Raw genomic sequence first — 16,684 nt, forward strand, 5'->3', positions numbered from 1 at the left:
TTACCGACCAGTATTACCGCCGTGTTTCCCATGCGGTCCGACGCCCTCGCGACTCTGCCAGTTTGAATTGTACAGCATGGCCTGTCAGTCGCGAATTCGCTCTGCAACCGCTTGTGGAGTTTGATGAATACCGGTGTAAATTCTGTGATAGCAAGAATTTTGGCAATTTTTGGCTTTAGTTATGAAGGCGGCAATATGTGCTCTTTTCAGTTGAACAAAATACCGCATGTGTCAAGCAAATTCTTCGCTGATGCGAGTCCAAACAATATTCCAACCTCCTATCTCGTGTCGTCAATACGAAGTCTTTCGTAGTTCGCAAGGAAAACAAACCTAAATAAAAATCATGAGCAGCGATTCTACTGCCGAATTATCAAATTCGAGTAACAGGTAAGTTTTGATATTCTAACTTCTTATTAATTAACCCAATACTTGTATTGAATTATTTGGACACCGGCAAATTCGTACATCACAGACGTGATTTTGTTTGTAATTGTGTATTTTTTAATTTTATTGTTCTAACCCCTTCAATTCTTATATATAACATTATTTGAACACCGGTAAATTCGAACATGAGCAGATGTAAATTCATCCTCTTGTACTCTTATCATCGAAACAATATATTTGTTATTATGGTTCATCTATCAACAGCAGCGTAGCGACTGCAGAAACAGTATGGAGAGTGATAAACAACCCTTTGGTCGCTATATTGTCGGACCTACAAAACGACACGGCGGAACGAACAATTCGTGTCATTTTGGGTTCCATTCTTAAGGGGTCTGCCAACCTGACAAATGTTTTGGTTCCCCCGCAGGTGGTAGGAGAGAATTACAAAAATCTTGAGAGACAGTATACAGGTAGATATAGGAGCTTATCGACGCCAACAAATAAAAATTGATAAAAGTGTTAGCGTGATGCGAAGAATCATTTCACCTATTTTATTACAGAATTTACAATTTGGCTTTTTGGAACGATGTTCTACATATCGGGTGCACCGTTTGGTACAGAAGTACACTCTAGCAGTTTGGAAGTACAAGCTTGTATGCTGCGCATATTGGCTACACATTACCCGCCGAATTTTAATCGAATATCTTCAGAGCTGCTGGATGTTTTGGAAGGTGTGTCTAAAAGAGTTTTGAATCTGTTTTTTAACCGTTGGCTAATAGCATGGTTTGAATAGCAAGGAAGAGATGAACTATGTGATATAATAACCTCAGGTCCTTATGTTTACAGATATTGTAAAATTTGAAGCAAACTGTAAGCCTGGAGATCAGATGGAAATAGCCAGATTCCAGGCTGAGTCTGGTGTTATAGGTTACTTAGATCTCGTTTCCTTGCCGCTCAGGGTACCTGAAAAAAGGCTTTATTCTCTACAGATTTTTATATTAAAGGTAACGTCAAGGGGTTGATGGTTCAACTTGACAACCATAGCAAGTCATAATAGTAGAACGAATAACAAGTCTGTACATAAGAGTTGTTCAATGAACTAATTGAAACAATAGTAGAATTAATTCATCGATATCTATATAGAAAAAAAATTTCATGTCGCATCTTAATTATGATATGTATTTTTTCGACTTTCAATCACATTGCTGATCCCATTTTATCCATCGTTTGATCTTTGCAGATCATTTTAAACATTGGTGTTACACAATGGAACCAGTCAAGGTTATGGGATGTGTGTCTCAAAATGATCGTTGATTCTTCACCAGATGTAAAATTCCTTGCACTAAAAATTGCAACGCAGATGATGCAAAGATCGCTAATTGGGCCAAAGGTGTCGATAAAAACACAAGGATTTTTCAATATCGTGTCCATATTCGTAGCATATTTTCTCTACAATCATATTTTTCTTTTTTTCATCATTAAGGAAAAATACGCAATCATAGTTCGGACTATAGAGATGGTCAAGCTTGTTCCTAGCTGGAAAAGTCTCGGTGTACTATCGGCAGGCACGGATGCAGAATGGGTGGAAATTTTGACGAATTTTGTCAGCGAGATGGGAACTTCTCCAACTGCTACCAGCCTTTGTTATGATGTCATTGATTTGACAATCTGTAATAATTTTGATGGTAAGTTTAAAAGCAATTTGTAATTAAATAAGATCGAATATACTAACTGAAGAACAGTCATGAATTAAACGTTCAATTACAGTAAGTTCTGAGCCTTTGAGAGATGCAGCGTGCGCCAAAATCACACGTTATTTAATGGACAATCCAACCTCATGTACTCCTGACGAAATAACCAGGTGTTCTATTTATCTTAAGAATTGGACGGTAAACATTTTTTTTCTAGATAATACCGCTTATTATTAATGTCTCGAAATTGCAGAAGGCATCGTAAACAGGCACACTGAATAATTGATATTATTTTTGTTTTTTAAAGGGTTTTCTCGAGATAATGCAACACCTAGTGTTAAATGACATTGAATGTTCGATGTCAAAGCTTAAACAGAATTCATTACTAACTAGCGAGACGTGGAGTATCTTGGGAAAGATTTTTGCTGATAAGTTACAACGTAAAGAATTCCACTTCACTTTAGAGATCCTGAAATGTTCGAGCTGGCTAGACTTCCAGATTGCTCAGGCCAATATTGATGTTTCATTTTATGGAAAAGAGTCTGAAAGCATAGCTCTAGTTTTCATAAACGAACTGCGTGCTAAATCCAGTGTAAACCCAACTTTAATTTTCGAGAATATAAATCAGCTCTGCAGGCACAGAGAAGTAAAAAATGTAGAGTTACACGAAGTTCTCTTAGAATCCCTGCCACATATTGGACAGTCATTTGTGAACATTCGACAGCAAATTGTCACCGCTGCGAAATCCTTGGATGTTACGATGAAAATTAAATCCTTGGATACTCTTTGCCAATTCGGAAATTTCGAAAAACGTCTTCCGCTCATCAAAAGCTGCGTCATTTCCGACTACGTTGAGCTGGCCGTCGCTGGTATTCGGTAAGTAGCTCAGTACTATAAAAAATGATTTGCAGAACGATTCTGCTCAAATAATTCAAGGAAAGATCATGGCCAGAATAGAATCCCTTCTCAAATTTACTTATTCATGTATTTTTTCATTCTGCAGTACTAAAAACACGAGAATTACTTTCAGAAATCTGAAGTTTGCCATTGGGGAAGGTAAATCTTACTCTGTCACCTCTGTAGTGGAAATAATGAATCTAGCCGCAGCTTCGGCTAAAGAAGAATTGCGTTTAGCCATAGTCGAATGTATGGGAGGAATAGTTTGTTTGCTTTCCGGGCGAGCAGTGATGGCTAGGTATTTGCTATGTTCATATTTTACAAATATGTTCAACGTTCCAAAAGTTCTGTTGCATTCGATTACTTGATAAAATATTTAATTTCAGAGAGGTTGATCGCTCGACTCAATGGGTGATAAAATGTGCCGATTGTGACAAGATTCTTGCTGGGGAAATACAGAGTGCAGTCTGCGTCCCATTTGAAGTAGAGCGATTTTTGATATCGCAGTTTAAACTCTTCGCTACCCTATCGACGAATCAACGTTTGTTAATGTCTCGCAATTTTCTGTCTTTCTCTAATCACACCAAATTCTTCAATAGCAGTACAACAGCGAGAATATGGCTACCGTACATCAGAGACGATAGTAAAAAATTGCGTGAAAACGTTGGCAAAGCGATTGTCTACGTTATACAAAACATGATAAAACTTCAAGAGGAGTCGAAATGCACTTCCCCAGATTTGAAAGAGTTTGAAACGCTGATTATGCAGGTTTTTACGGAAGTTCTGGAAAGTGTTTTTGCATCACCAAATCTCGATTTACATCTCACAATAATCGAAACTGTTCAGAAAGTGGCCAGGTATCTACTTGATATTTATCATAAGGTGAAAAAGCAATAAAAGTTTCTTATCGAATAGTGGTATTTTCATAAAAAACACCAAGTTTCAGAGAGCACCTATACCGGATGGAGGAATCTCTGCTCAAAATGTTTTTGATAACGATTCTTCACACCAATTCAAACTCCATAGTAATATCAACAGCGGTCACAGCTTTCCAGGAAATTGCTGCGTGCCACGAAACTACACCAAAGTTATTGTACCATCGCTACAAAAGAGGATTTCTAGATGTAAGAAATACAGATTCATATCTTTAATCGCCGAATACATGCAATGGCGGTGTTATTTTACAGCTAATGATCGAAATGGCGGTACGCAACTGCATCAATCACTCCTACAACTTGGCCACATCCTTGCACAGAGCTGCTAAATGCGTAGGGTATCAAGGCTCTCGTCAGCTCTTACACAAGGATGGAAACTATGCTATCTGCACTCTGCTTCCCTGGATAATCAAGTTTCCTCAAGTTAGATGCTTGTGCAGCGACATGGCTGAGCTCATAACGATGAACGAGAAGGACATGTTCATAGAGTATTTTCAGTACATCTGTCCTCACGTTTTGATCAATGAAAATGAAACTACGGGACAAAAGTGCCTTCTGTTGATAGAAAGCATCACCAACACCAGCATAAGCGATCTTATGAGCAGATCTTTCATGGTAATTTATTATTTTACGCTTATGTTACATTTTCATTGTCAGTGTTGTATTACACTTTGTATTTTCCGCAAACAGGGAATATTTAGTGAACTAATGCTGCATTTTCATACCCGTATCGTCGACGTTATCAAACATCTCGAGGTGCTTTCTCAATTCGACATGGAGTATGAAGGAAAGTTCGACTCCAGAGAAAACGTCGTAAGTCACCGCATCTGCTGCCCAGTAATTAGACTGATCCTGGAAACTTTAACATTTTTAATTCCAAATTAAGGCAGCTTATCTGAAGCCAAGACTTCATGGGGTCCTCGTCAATCTGGACAGTAATCTGAGCTCTAGGTCGGACGAAACTGTACAGAAACTAGCCCTAGGATCGTTAGCTGTTTTGATGCAGTTTATGGGAGAGAGGCACTTGACTCCGTTGCGATTCAAGCTGCTCGGCACTTTACGAACTTCGCTGAGTTTCAACAGGCCTGGATTTCAGGAACTAGTTTGCGACGCCTGGGACTCTTTCTTGCACAAGTGAGCTCTTCGTCATTTTTGCAGCTAGCGAAATTCTTGTTCTACCTTGAATAGCACACTTCTCATTGCAGTATTGCCGTAGGAGATCTGGGGCCCTTGATTCCAACGATCTTCATATCATTGGCAACGCTTCTCGAACGTCGACCTGATGAAACCAGTGCCATGATGGAGTACCTTGTGATCAAGCGGAACAGAGAAGTCGCTGATTACATACCCGAGCTGTTTTTCATCGATGATTTAAAAGTACCTGAAAAAATAGCTGCTGTTGTCAAACAACATATAGCTTTAACTCGGTAATCTGAGCCATAAAAAATGCCTAGTATCTATCCTTTTTTTTCAATGATTGGTTGATCAGCTGCAGGATTTGTGCCTGATTTGTATAAAATTCATTAACGACAAATTGAAGAATGGAAGCTTTGCCAAATTTGATTGCTAAAATTTTTTTTTTCCAGGCCTAACAACTTTGAAGATAATTTGAGTATGTGGTTGAAGCGCACGGTGCATGAGACACACGAAATACGGTACAAAGCTCTCATATATTTGAAGAAGTTTCTCGCAGACTCTCGCAGTCATTTGAACGATATGATTCTTAGTGGGAATGTCGTTGATCCATTAATTGTTGAAGTAAGTTTGGGTTTTTTTTAATTATTGGATAATATTTTGGAACATTTTTAACGGCTGACAATCTTCCACCTCACAGCTACTTGACACTCTGTTGAATGGGTGCAGGGACAAGGATGAAAATGTTCGATTGGCTTCAGGGGAATGTCTCGGAGAATTAGGTGCGGTAGAACCGAGTCTTTTACCCCGCAGGATCCAATCAAAAGGTAACGTGAATATAGAATATGGATTATCAAAGTACTTGGTTCTACTAGTTCAGAATCAAAATCACTTTTCTAACACCTATCGACTCATGAGCATCGAGTTATTAACCTCAGGTTTAATTCCTTTCAGACGAACCCAAGTTCATCTTCGAAACTAACGAGGAATTCGCCTGTCTTGCTCTTACCTATCTCGTCCGAGCCTTTCAGTCTCAAAAAAATACTCAAAGCATGGGCTGCTTCGCTCTTGCTATACAGGTATGCCACAAAAACAATATCTTCACGTATTTTTGTCCGTCCGTTTGAATACATGTAGGTAATAAAGTCATGTCTAAAATTTCGCTTTTGGGATAAACTGAACGCACTAAAGTGATGTTAAAGTCTACTTAGGAACACTTTACGGTAAAGAATAGTTGTAATGTTAACATTTGAACTTGATTGAGTATGATGATTTCAGGAAATCCTCAAAACCTACAGCATATCCCCAGAAGGGACCAACCGCCACTGCTGGGAGCAGTTTCCGAATACTGTACAACAAATGATTCATCCCTTTCTGAATTCTCATTACAAGATTACTACGATCAAAGACGACAACGAATATCCGCATCCTATCTACGGGTGTGTTTCTCTACCTTACTTCTTTTCATTTCTTACAGATTTTAACGTCCTTTAAATCTTGAAACGAAACGTCGCTACTTGGTTAAAAATTAATTTGCTTCTATATACAACCACGTTTCAGTTGTGCATATTTTATTTTCGATCTTCAGATCCGAAGAGGGTTCGACGTTCAACAAGTGGTCCTATAACTGGATATGCAGTATGTCCGACAGTGTGCACGACTCTGCTTTAAAAAATTTAATAGCAGCTTGCAGGCCTGCGTTTAGACGGGATGTAAAATCATTGATATTATTCATCCCGTATGTGGTGTGTGAGTGATACATGCATAAATTGCATTTCCCTTGCTATCGAGCATTCTACGCTTACAATTAGTGTAAATATCAAAATTGTGTTCTCATTCATAGCCCATATAGTGGCGAACGGAAATCCAGATGAGTGCAATAAGATTGGGGATGAGATGTTGGCTGTGATAAACGTTATCGAACAGACAAGCGTCGACAAAAATCTAGTCGACAGACGTCCCCTTCGCTATCAATCAGAGTCTGCAAGTAATAGTACGAGAATTTCTGATGAGGATAAAAGGATTCACTGCTCTCAAGTAAAAACTTACAGAACTGTCTAATATAAAATTTATGACCGAAATTATTCATCTGAAGTATAAAATCCACTAACTGTTCGCTACGTTCAAACAGGTTGTCTTCTCAATTTTGGATCACTTGCAGAGATGGCTGAGAGAGAGAAGATCAATCCGCGATGAAAAGTATCATTCCATAAAACGTAAGGATTACATAAACTTGGTTTTTATAATTTTTACGACCCGTTGAAACTAAACTGAAAAAAAAAAAGGAGACGATTTTTACTCCTTGCTTCGTAATTCCACAGGCTTTTGCAAAACGTTCAATAGCCTGGCTCTGGCTCAGGGTTGTTATCAAACCCAGGAATACCATCGATCGCTGATGTACTTGGAGGATCACATGGCATCTAGTAATCAAGGCCTTGCCGAGTCAATGGAAACGGGTTTACTAGCGGTAAGTGTACAAAGGGTCGTAAATCATCTGACAAAATTTCTTGAAATTACAGCCTATCTTTTTTATAGAAAATATACGCCCAGCTCGAAGAACCTGATGGCGTCTCAGGCATTTTGGCTACTCAGGATGAGGTTCCTACGCTTCAGCAGCTGGTACTGGCCCACGAAGTCAGTGGACAATTGCAGGTACAGTAAAATATCACAAAGCAATCATCGGTTCACCTTGTGTATCCCCAGCAAAGAAGTGACCACATTTTTTTTCTACACACTGACAGGATGCTGCAACATGTTACGAAAGACTTGCCCAAGGGAAAAATGTCAAACCTAAATATTTGCAAGGGATGGTACAGTGTTATCTCGGTCTTGATCACCCTTTTACAGCGACAAACATCACCGAGGGGATTCTTAACAACAGGTAAGTTGCTGTCTTTAGCCCTGACGACTATTGAATCTTTCTGTTTTCAGTTCTCATATCTATCGCCTGTTTCAGACCCGAATTGCAGCCACTGATTGTAGATGATGAGATGTTCTGGCGTCTTGCTGATTTTTCCCAGCTGGATGATATGGCGAAAAATACGGCGAAAAAGTCTCTTCTGGACGGACTTATCGCTGGATTACCACCCGATCTCAGTTCGATAAAAAAAAGACTCGTTTCCATGTTGGGAGCAGCCTCGAGACAAGGAACATATCAACAAAGCTATCCTCAGATAATGAAGTAAGTTTGTGATTCAGAGTTACAATAAACTGTATGATATTGTTGGCTTTTAACAACGAAGATCGAGTCACATAGAAGCGTACGGCTTATGGGCCGCTTGAAGTAAAACTTTCCGCGACTCGTAAATCAATAAAGTAATTCTTTTGTTATAGGCTACATATTTTGAACGAGTTTGAAAAGGCCGCGGCCATAATGTTGATTAATCCTGAACAGCTGCCGAATATATTTGACGAATGGGAAATGCGCGGGCAGCTGGTCAGAGCTTCTAGGGGAGTCGAATCCGTCCTTAGCATGCGAAGAGCAACCCTTGACCTGGCTGTACAGTTACACAGACAGACTACTGAAACTGAAAATTCAATTCTGAAACAAGAAATTGGAAAAATATGGTTAAAAAGTGCCAAGATCGCAAGAAAGTGAGCTGCATCATATTATTAACGATTTAATATTTATATCTCTTCTGCAAATTTTCATAATGCATCTAACATTTTCGAAAATTTCAATTGAAAATCTTAATAGAATTTCATTACACTTCCATAAATTTTTATTTTCAGGTCAAGATTGTACCAGCAGGCCTACATGTACATACTTTCTGCCAGCGACAGTTGTCCACCTCAAGAATTGTACATAGAACAGGCTCAATTGTACTGGCAAAAGGGCTGTCAAGAAGAAGCTTTTACAACGTTAAAACGGTGTTTCGCTAACTGTTTTCAACCCTCTGCTCATTACAAACAGATGCCTCCTGATTCTTGTGTGGAGGAAAGACGGCAGTGTGCAAGGGTCTGCATTTCAATACTTTTGTCCGAATTTTCTCCTATGAAACAAGTTTTCTGTGAAATATGATTATTCTGAAATCTGTGTTATTTGTATAGGCTAAGCTGCTCTACGCAAAATACAACGACGAAACTCTGAATGTAGATACTGACGGTAACATCAGCAACTATAAGGAGGCCATAGAGGTTTGGCGTGTTTGGGAAAAAAGTTTGCTGTCTTGTGCTCGTTATTACGAAAGCATTGTTGACCGAATGTCGGATGAGGAGAGAGACATAAAGGGCAGGTAAGTTTGTCCTGAGTAGAAACTTTTAATATTAACGATTTCAGTAATCTCAGTACAAATTTTATAACGTATGGATTTAAATTATTCAGAGACTTGCAAATCCACATGATGAACTACTATGGAAAATCACTGCAGTATGGCTGCAAGTACATTCATCAGTCCATGCCTCGACTGCTTACCATTTGGTTGGACTTTGCCTCTCGTCTGCAAGTATCAAACGGTTCGACAAAAATTCGCGAAGACGCTCTTGCGAAGATGACCAAGCTTGTTGGTAAGTTTTTCGATCCAAGATCCTTCAAGTTCGACGATTTCGACCTCTCACCAACTTAGCATTAATAAGTTGTTAACTTTTTCACAGAGGTGTATCTTGAAAGGCTTCCCACATTCATGTGGCTCACAGCTTTCAGCCAATTGGTATCGCGCATATGCCATCCGTGTCGGGAAGTACAGAACACATTGTGCTCCATACTGGTTAAACTGATATCCGCTTATCCTCAGCATTGCTTGTGGATGATGGCCTCAGTTTTCAAGGTAAGAATTTATCCTAATCGTTATATTAGAGCCACTTGAATGTGAACAATGCTTCACTGCTTCCACCATTCTGTAACCGATTCCTTCTTTCTGCAGTCCTCTTATCCAGTTAGGCAGAAACGATGCCAAGAGATTTTCAATCATCCGGACCTTCGTGTCTCGCGACATACAAAATTAATTCAGGATTTCAATAGACTCTGGGAACGCCTCATCGAGTTATCCAACAGGGCGATACCGGAAGTATGTCTGGAATAGTATAAACTAGATTCAATGAGCTGGTTTAAACGAACCAGGATTTTGAACTCTCTTCAATTTTGCAGAAGACTGCTTTCACTACTGTATCAGCATTATCCAAATATCTACCAAGATTGTTGGCTTCCTCGGACTTTGGACAGATCATGATACCGACAACAAAATTCAGGCAGCTTCATTTACCTTCAAAAGTAACACCGATCGAAACGCATAATCCGTTTCCCACGTAAGTATCGAAGAAATACTTCGGAACTTGCCAATTCGTACGTCAATTGAACATGTTTGTTTCAATCTCTTCAGTCAATGGACACACATTATTGGCATCGAAGACAGAGTGATGGTGATGCAGTCCCTCCAAAGACCGCGTAGGATAACGCTGCGAGGATCGGATGGGAAGCAGTATCTATTTATGTGTAAACCGAAAGACGACTTGCGTCGAGACTTTAGACTCATGGAGTTCAATGATATCGTTAACAAGTACTTGCAAAAAGATCCAGAATCTCGTCAGAGAAGGCTGTACATTCGGACATACGTAAGTCGATTGGAAATGTAAAAATACTCGGCAAATCGATCCTGAAAAAGCTCGGAATATTCGTCTTAAAATTATACTAATAATAATTATTTCACAAAACTTGCACACTTCAATTTTCAGAGCGTGGTACCGCTTAACGAGGAATGCGGTCTGATAGAGTGGGTTCATAATCTGGTCGGATTTCGCCCGATTCTTTTGGACTTCTACAAGGAAAGGGGAATCTCTATGTCGGCTCGAGAGCTAAAGAACGTTATGTGCCGTACGTGAAAGATATGAAAATTTTCTATCTCCCATTAGTTTTATAGTACTAATCAATTTCTAACGAATTTTATTCTGATTTCAGAACTCAGAGATTCTCTGGAAAAGAAGCGAAAAGTGTTTTTAGACGTTCTTTTGCCCCGACACCCTCCCGTTCTCGGAGAATGGTTTCGCCTGACTTTCCCTGACCCATACGGATGGTAATTCATCAATTTATCATTGGAAATTTGTTCTTAAATCGCTGTTATATTCATTTTACTTCACACAAAGTTATCACACTTTTTCCAGGTACGAAGCCCGAACAGCATACATCAGGACTACGGCAGTTATGTCTATGGTTGGATACATATTGGGTCTTGGAGATCGTCACGGAGAAAATATATTATTCGACTCAAAATGCGGGGACTGCGTCCACGTTGATTTTAATTGTCTATTCAACAGGGTACGTGAATCGTGTATTCAGCAAGATCAACTCTTATTCCATTACTGTTGAGAAGAATTTCTCGTTTACGTTATACACGCAAATAACGCGCATTATCTTTTCAGGGTGAATTTTTCGACTGGCCAGAAAGAGTTCCATTTCGGCTGACAAATAACATGGTTGAGGCCATGGGACCGCTGAAGTATGAAGGCCCATTCAGAAGGGCCTGCCAAACTACAATGAGGGTTCTCAGGGAGCAAGCCACTACTCTCGTCAGCGTCCTGACTCCATTCGTCTACGATCCCTTGGTCAGCTGGAATAAAAACCAGCCAGATGCAGCAGAGAAAACGAATGAAAAGGTAAGCCTCTTACTAGGAAGTCAATCAATGAAGTCTCGACATTGTGACGACGCCTTCCTTACCGACAGTGTTCTGTACCTCAATAATCAGGATCCGTACTACCATGTCGCCCACAGAAGAATGCCTTAATTAACAATTCGAAATCTTCACGCATCAAGAAAAAAGGTCAGTATTCATTATTTTTGTGTCATTGCAGGCTGTGGAGAACATAAAGAACATTGAACAGCGTTTGAAGGGCCTGCTCAGATCGCAGGGAAAGAAAGCAGATAATATTGCATTAAACCTTAGCGTTGAGGGACAAACAAATCATTTGATACTGGAAGCAACTAGCGTTGACAATCTTTGCCAGATGTACGTAGGATGGGGTCCGTATTTGTAAGGACTTTTCTCTACGGTGAGTTTTTGTTTAATGTCAGAAAACTGTTTTACTACTTATTTGTTTCTGACTACAATGTGTCAAATCCTTGGGATCAGATTGTAAATAATATACTTTTATACTAACAGGAATAAAAGTGATTGCTACGTTTTTAAAACTTCTCCGGTAATTTTTACAATGACCAAACCTCGCCTGCTAAAGTCAATATCGTTCAACTCAAACTTCTTAAAACCGTAAAGTACGACATCGAGGCGCTGAGTACCTGAAAGCATCGAAACGCGACGTAAAAACATATTAGTCATGTGTGAAAAGTAGTAGACTGTAGAATTACCCAACATTAATAGAATCCTGTTACACATACCGTGGCCAGGTGTTCCAGGCACATAACGTTGAATTTACCGGCGGTAATTTTAGCCGGTTTTTGGCCCCTGAGGATGATTAATCTCACGTCCGTTTTCAACCTTTTTGAAAGCTTGAACCATTTTGTCGCGTAGGCCGCGTCGCTGACAGCTAAACTCTGCGTGTTAAATAGTGTTCATAAAAAATATACGGTACAATGTCTGGAATAAATTATCAAATCAATTTTCAAACAGACTACAACAATAATTTATAACACTATTGATATCCTAATTAGTTACTCACTTGACTTATCAAACCGTCACCAGGGAAGCAAAATAGTATCAGCTGAAAAAGTGCCATCATCAAATAGGAAAAGTACTTCGCGCCTTTACTTCGATCCGTCGGCGTCTGCATGAAAAAAAAACCAAAGAAAAATAAAAAAAGACATTTACTTTTCACGTATGTGACGTGTTGAACCGATTAGTTTATCGATTGAGAACCATTCATTCGTTGCAAACTCACCAAGGTCACTTGAAGTCCAACCAAGCATATGATTAAATTACTGGCCAATACCTGGCACAGCATTATGGGGCTGAACAGATGGTCCACATTCTTGGAGAATCTAAATTCGGTATGTTAGGTTCTTGAAACTGAAGTTATGACTCTTGGCACGACCTCTATGAATACTTACATAATTATGGGTACTGACTAATCACACATTACCTTCTTCATCAATAACTTACCTGAGTATAATTTGATGGTGTTTGATACAAGTGGCCAGTTTTTGTCTCGCAGTGATCGTTAAAGATTCCGCGTTCTTCCGCTTATCAATCATGTCTATCGTCTGTAAAAGAAAAAGGAAAACTACCGTGTAGAAATATATGCATAATTGCAGCAAATGAGCTATTCTTCGTTGCTTACATCGTCGCCAAGGCGTTGGAGATTAATTTGCAGAATTCTGAAATGGCCGCTCGTGTGGAAAAGGGTTGACGCGATGAGGGTGTCGATCGCTAAAATAACCGTCGCGCAGGTAATCGTTGCGACAACTTGTGACAAGAGTGCTAGCTACGGAGTAAAGATAGCAAAGATAGATATTTTGAATGTGTGAATATTTTCAAATGTTCCTTGCGGCAAAATTATTAGAGATCTCGTGAACTTTTTTCTAGAGCTCATCGAGATTTTGAAAACTCTTAAAGATAACTTTCGTTTATCTGTAAAAGTTTAGCATAAGTGTGTCATCCCATTCCGACTTGGTTTACAAATATCGTTGTAACTCCAAAACTATTGATCTGGCTGCATTTATTTATAGCCTAAAACCAGGCTAGACTATGTAGTTATCCCAAAAAAAAAAAAAGAATCAAAATCGGTCCAGTTGTTCCGGAGTTATAGGCGAATATACGGACAGACAGACAGAGATGCGTTGAGTAATGTATACCTAGATGTAGAGATATGGCATCGAAAAAATTCATTCTAGCATTTTTCAAAATCTGCGAAAGTTTTGGGACAAAGCGAAACCTCATTTTTTTTTTCAATACTCGAGGTCCAAAAATTTCCTATCGTAGAATCACTTTCTAGCAGTATATTTCGACTAATGGATCGCCAAGAGCTCGAAAAGTACAATAAAAACATTTTAGGATTGAGAGTTGAGAAAATACAACAGGATTTCTCTATTTGTGGCTGTAACTTTTGAACCATTGATCACGTCGACTGATTCGGACTAGATTTCACGCGTTAATGGAAATGAAAAATCAAAAAACAACAACTCGTATTTACCTGGTAAAATGGCGGCTCCGTCCATCCCTCGGGATAAATACCAGGGAAAAAAAGCGGCCGAGTTCCATTCGACGAGTCCTCGGTGTCCAAGATGTAAATCTGGACCAACGGTGAGGTATAAAACACGAGCAGGGCGTTGAAAACGAGAAAACCATAACACCTTGTGAATTTCTTGGCGAATCTGCATACAGATAAAATCGAGAAATCTTGGATTAATAATGGCTGGGGTGAATTCATCCTGTGGGCAGGACTTTATTTACGAGGCATATCCGAGGAAGCATGATGCCCCTGTCTCGCTCCTCTGTTTGGCAATATTCCAGTATTCACCGAACATGAACGTTATCAGATCATCTATCTCTCTTCTCCTCGACGTCCAAACAATCATCTTCAAAAGTGCGAGTATTATGGTCAATAAGACGGAGCTGAAAATTTACGAGGTTGAAGTTAGTAACGTTATCGTAACGAAGCATTGGCGAAAAAACACTGCTTTCTTACTGTTACAATTAAATGATTTTGAAGGAACTAAGATTTGAAAATAAGAGTGTGTTTTGTTTTATTGCGTTCTACTGAATTTCAAACAATTCCAAAATGGCGAAATAACGGTTTGGCTTCAGCATGAATCGTTGCGATAACGTTACTAACTTCAACATGATGAAAATTTTCGAACAGTTATTCATGGATTGTCAATTCGCGATACAAAACTCAGACGTAGATCCGTCTTCTCTCAATTGCCAGACGAACCTTGTCTCCAAAATAATATTGAGGTTACTTGAGTAATAAATTTGTTGAATCTGTGGGACGACGATAAGGAGCATGAAGAAAGCGACTGTCAAAGTTCGCGGCAAGCTCTTTGGGTGAAGGCCAGTCAATTTCAGAATAACGCGGTTCAATGAAACGTACGAAGTTACGTCCATCGTTTCACCGTTTATCAAACTCGACTTTGTCTTTTCTATGGTATCAATGGTCATCCGAGAACGAGTCATCGTGGAAAAATGCCTCGAGCCACTTTTCCCTCGGCCATCCGAAACGGGGTTTTATATTTTCATATTTAATTAGGTATATATTCAGTGTAGTCTGTGAGCTCGATCGACCTCTTGAATTGTTAATATAACTTGGAAAACATGTTCCACCTATGCTAATAAGATATTCATCGCGAGTAATCCCGCAGTTTCGCCTTTCCCCGGTTAAATATAATGGCGGCGGAACTTTATTCGCGACTCCTAGATAATACGAAAATCGAACGATTCCCTGTTACTTCAAGTATAATTAAGTGGTGTATAATAACTTCAGCAGTTTCTTACTTTCTATTAGAATTTTGTAACTTCTTTCCTCGTATTATAAGTTATAGCATAAAATATACAGGTGGAAGTAAAACTTCTGTTCAAGTCTTTTTAAATATTTGATTGGCAGGTGTACTCAAACGGTTTCCAATTTCATCTCTTCTAGAAAATCGAGTACAATCAACGTCGAATAATTGTTAACATTTTAATGCCAAATTTCTTGCAAGGACAGTTGTACCCGAGGTTTACCTCACCGATTTTTTAAAATTTTGCGACGTGTTGTAAAGTGTCAAAAACATCAGATACACATTTTTTCATACATGCTGATCTGGCCATTTAAACGGTAAAAATCAACCCTGAAGTTAATCTGCAAAAAGAAATTTTTTTTAGGATTTCCTTATTTTTTGGGGGGAAGGGGGTAAACTTTAGAGGTTCGTTTCTCATCCCCTTAAACGGTCGAATTAGCACGTAAAAACTAAGTCTTTAGTGTGTTTAATGTATTACAACGTATTACAGAATTAGGAAAATCGGTGAAGTAAGCCTAGGCGAATTTTAGCCTTGTTGAAGTGTAGCTAAAAAACGGATTAGAGGAATATCGGGTAAGCCTTTAAAACTATAAAAAATATCACAGTGGTGCACATTGCACAATAATATAGGTGTAATAAATATTGTGGCTTTGAGATGGCAGTGTTACAACCACTAACGAGAAAGTGAGTATTATAAGGTACGTAATGAAAATTGTGGTTAGCCGTAACGTGCCGTAATGCACCTACACGAATGTACACGTTATACCCATCTAGTGATCATCAGGTACAAAAGTAAGAGTTGTAATAGTTGAAAAAAGGTGAAGGCACATTTTTATGGCCACTTGTGGACACGGTTCTGAATTGCAAAGCAAAAAGCAGCATAAAGTAGTGCGATTGCGTATACTATACTGATCGAACAAACTTCAGGGTGCGTTCCGAAATTAGCTACAGCGCTAAAAACTCCCTAGGACAGAAACAGAGCTAGTCACAAACTCGGCAGCGCAAAAGAGATAAAAGGTTGTCGACAGCATTGGAAACTAATTTCGGAACGCACTCTTAGTAGTGAACCAAAAATTATCCCCGAGGTATCTGGAAGATCTCTCTCTGACGTGTATCGGTTGAAGTATGATTATGAAATGTGGGGTGGGTATAGAGCGCGTGGCGGAATAGAAGCCGGTTAGTAAGTTAAGTAGCATCGAGCTGATCAAATGTAGGTAGAGTGAAACCGGGCCGAATTCTAGCACGCATTTACGGACTCGTG

At 39.2% G+C, this 16,684-nt stretch overlaps 2 protein-coding genes across 8 annotated transcripts; one reads left to right on the forward strand and one right to left on the reverse strand.

Annotated features, from left to right (window-relative positions):
• Positions 1-89: 89 nt before the first annotated feature.
• On the forward strand, positions 90-12,162 carry LOC124182287 (serine/threonine-protein kinase ATR-like). Of its 4 annotated transcripts, none has more exons than XM_046569330.1 (39): positions 90-387; positions 649-854; positions 945-1,115; positions 1,231-1,388; positions 1,625-1,774; positions 1,868-2,069; positions 2,152-2,273; positions 2,383-2,951; positions 3,106-3,270; positions 3,359-3,829; positions 3,913-4,096; positions 4,160-4,522; positions 4,598-4,720; positions 4,794-5,041; positions 5,113-5,334; positions 5,494-5,665; positions 5,742-5,868; positions 5,996-6,120; positions 6,320-6,480; positions 6,630-6,790; positions 6,885-7,078; positions 7,173-7,257; positions 7,363-7,508; positions 7,577-7,693; positions 7,783-7,922; positions 7,998-8,222; positions 8,375-8,635; positions 8,774-8,999; positions 9,092-9,276; positions 9,366-9,547; positions 9,635-9,807; positions 9,904-10,047; positions 10,128-10,285; positions 10,360-10,591; positions 10,712-10,850; positions 10,935-11,049; positions 11,138-11,291; positions 11,396-11,629; positions 11,826-12,162. In XM_046569330.1, exons 1-39 carry the CDS (start codon positions 344-346, stop codon positions 12,006-12,008), a joined length of 7,437 nt encoding a protein of 2,478 aa, XP_046425286.1. In that variant the 5' UTR covers positions 90-343; the 3' UTR covers positions 12,009-12,162. The 4 variants fall into 4 exon arrangements, with proteins under 4 accessions (XP_046425286.1, XP_046425288.1, XP_046425287.1 ...); XM_046569332.1 differs by having other exon boundaries at positions 3,919-4,096; XM_046569331.1 differs by having other exon boundaries at positions 652-854.
• Positions 12,127-16,345, reverse strand: LOC124182311 (odorant receptor 13a-like). Of its 4 annotated transcripts, XM_046569414.1 has the most exons (10): positions 16,190-16,345; positions 14,859-15,337; positions 14,378-14,539; positions 14,118-14,298; positions 13,266-13,409; positions 13,088-13,188; positions 12,867-12,966; positions 12,648-12,752; positions 12,367-12,522; positions 12,127-12,267 (listed from the first exon to the last, which is right to left on the reverse strand). In XM_046569414.1, exons 2-10 carry the CDS (start codon positions 15,098-15,100, stop codon positions 12,217-12,219), a joined length of 1,242 nt encoding a protein of 413 aa, XP_046425370.1. In that variant the 5' UTR covers positions 15,101-15,337; positions 16,190-16,345; the 3' UTR covers positions 12,127-12,216. The 4 variants fall into 4 exon arrangements, with proteins under 4 accessions (XP_046425370.1, XP_046425371.1, XP_046425372.1 ...); XM_046569415.1 differs by lacking the exon at positions 14,859-15,337 and having other exon boundaries at positions 16,171-16,345; XM_046569416.1 differs by lacking the exons at positions 14,859-15,337; positions 16,190-16,345 and adding an exon at positions 15,419-15,789.
• Between the last annotated feature and the right edge of the window lie 339 nt (positions 16,346-16,684).

Source organism: Neodiprion fabricii, chromosome 5 (assembly GCF_021155785.1).
Source record: "Neodiprion fabricii isolate iyNeoFabr1 chromosome 5, iyNeoFabr1.1, whole genome shotgun sequence".
NCBI lineage: Eukaryota > Metazoa > Arthropoda > Insecta > Hymenoptera > Diprionidae > Neodiprion > Neodiprion fabricii.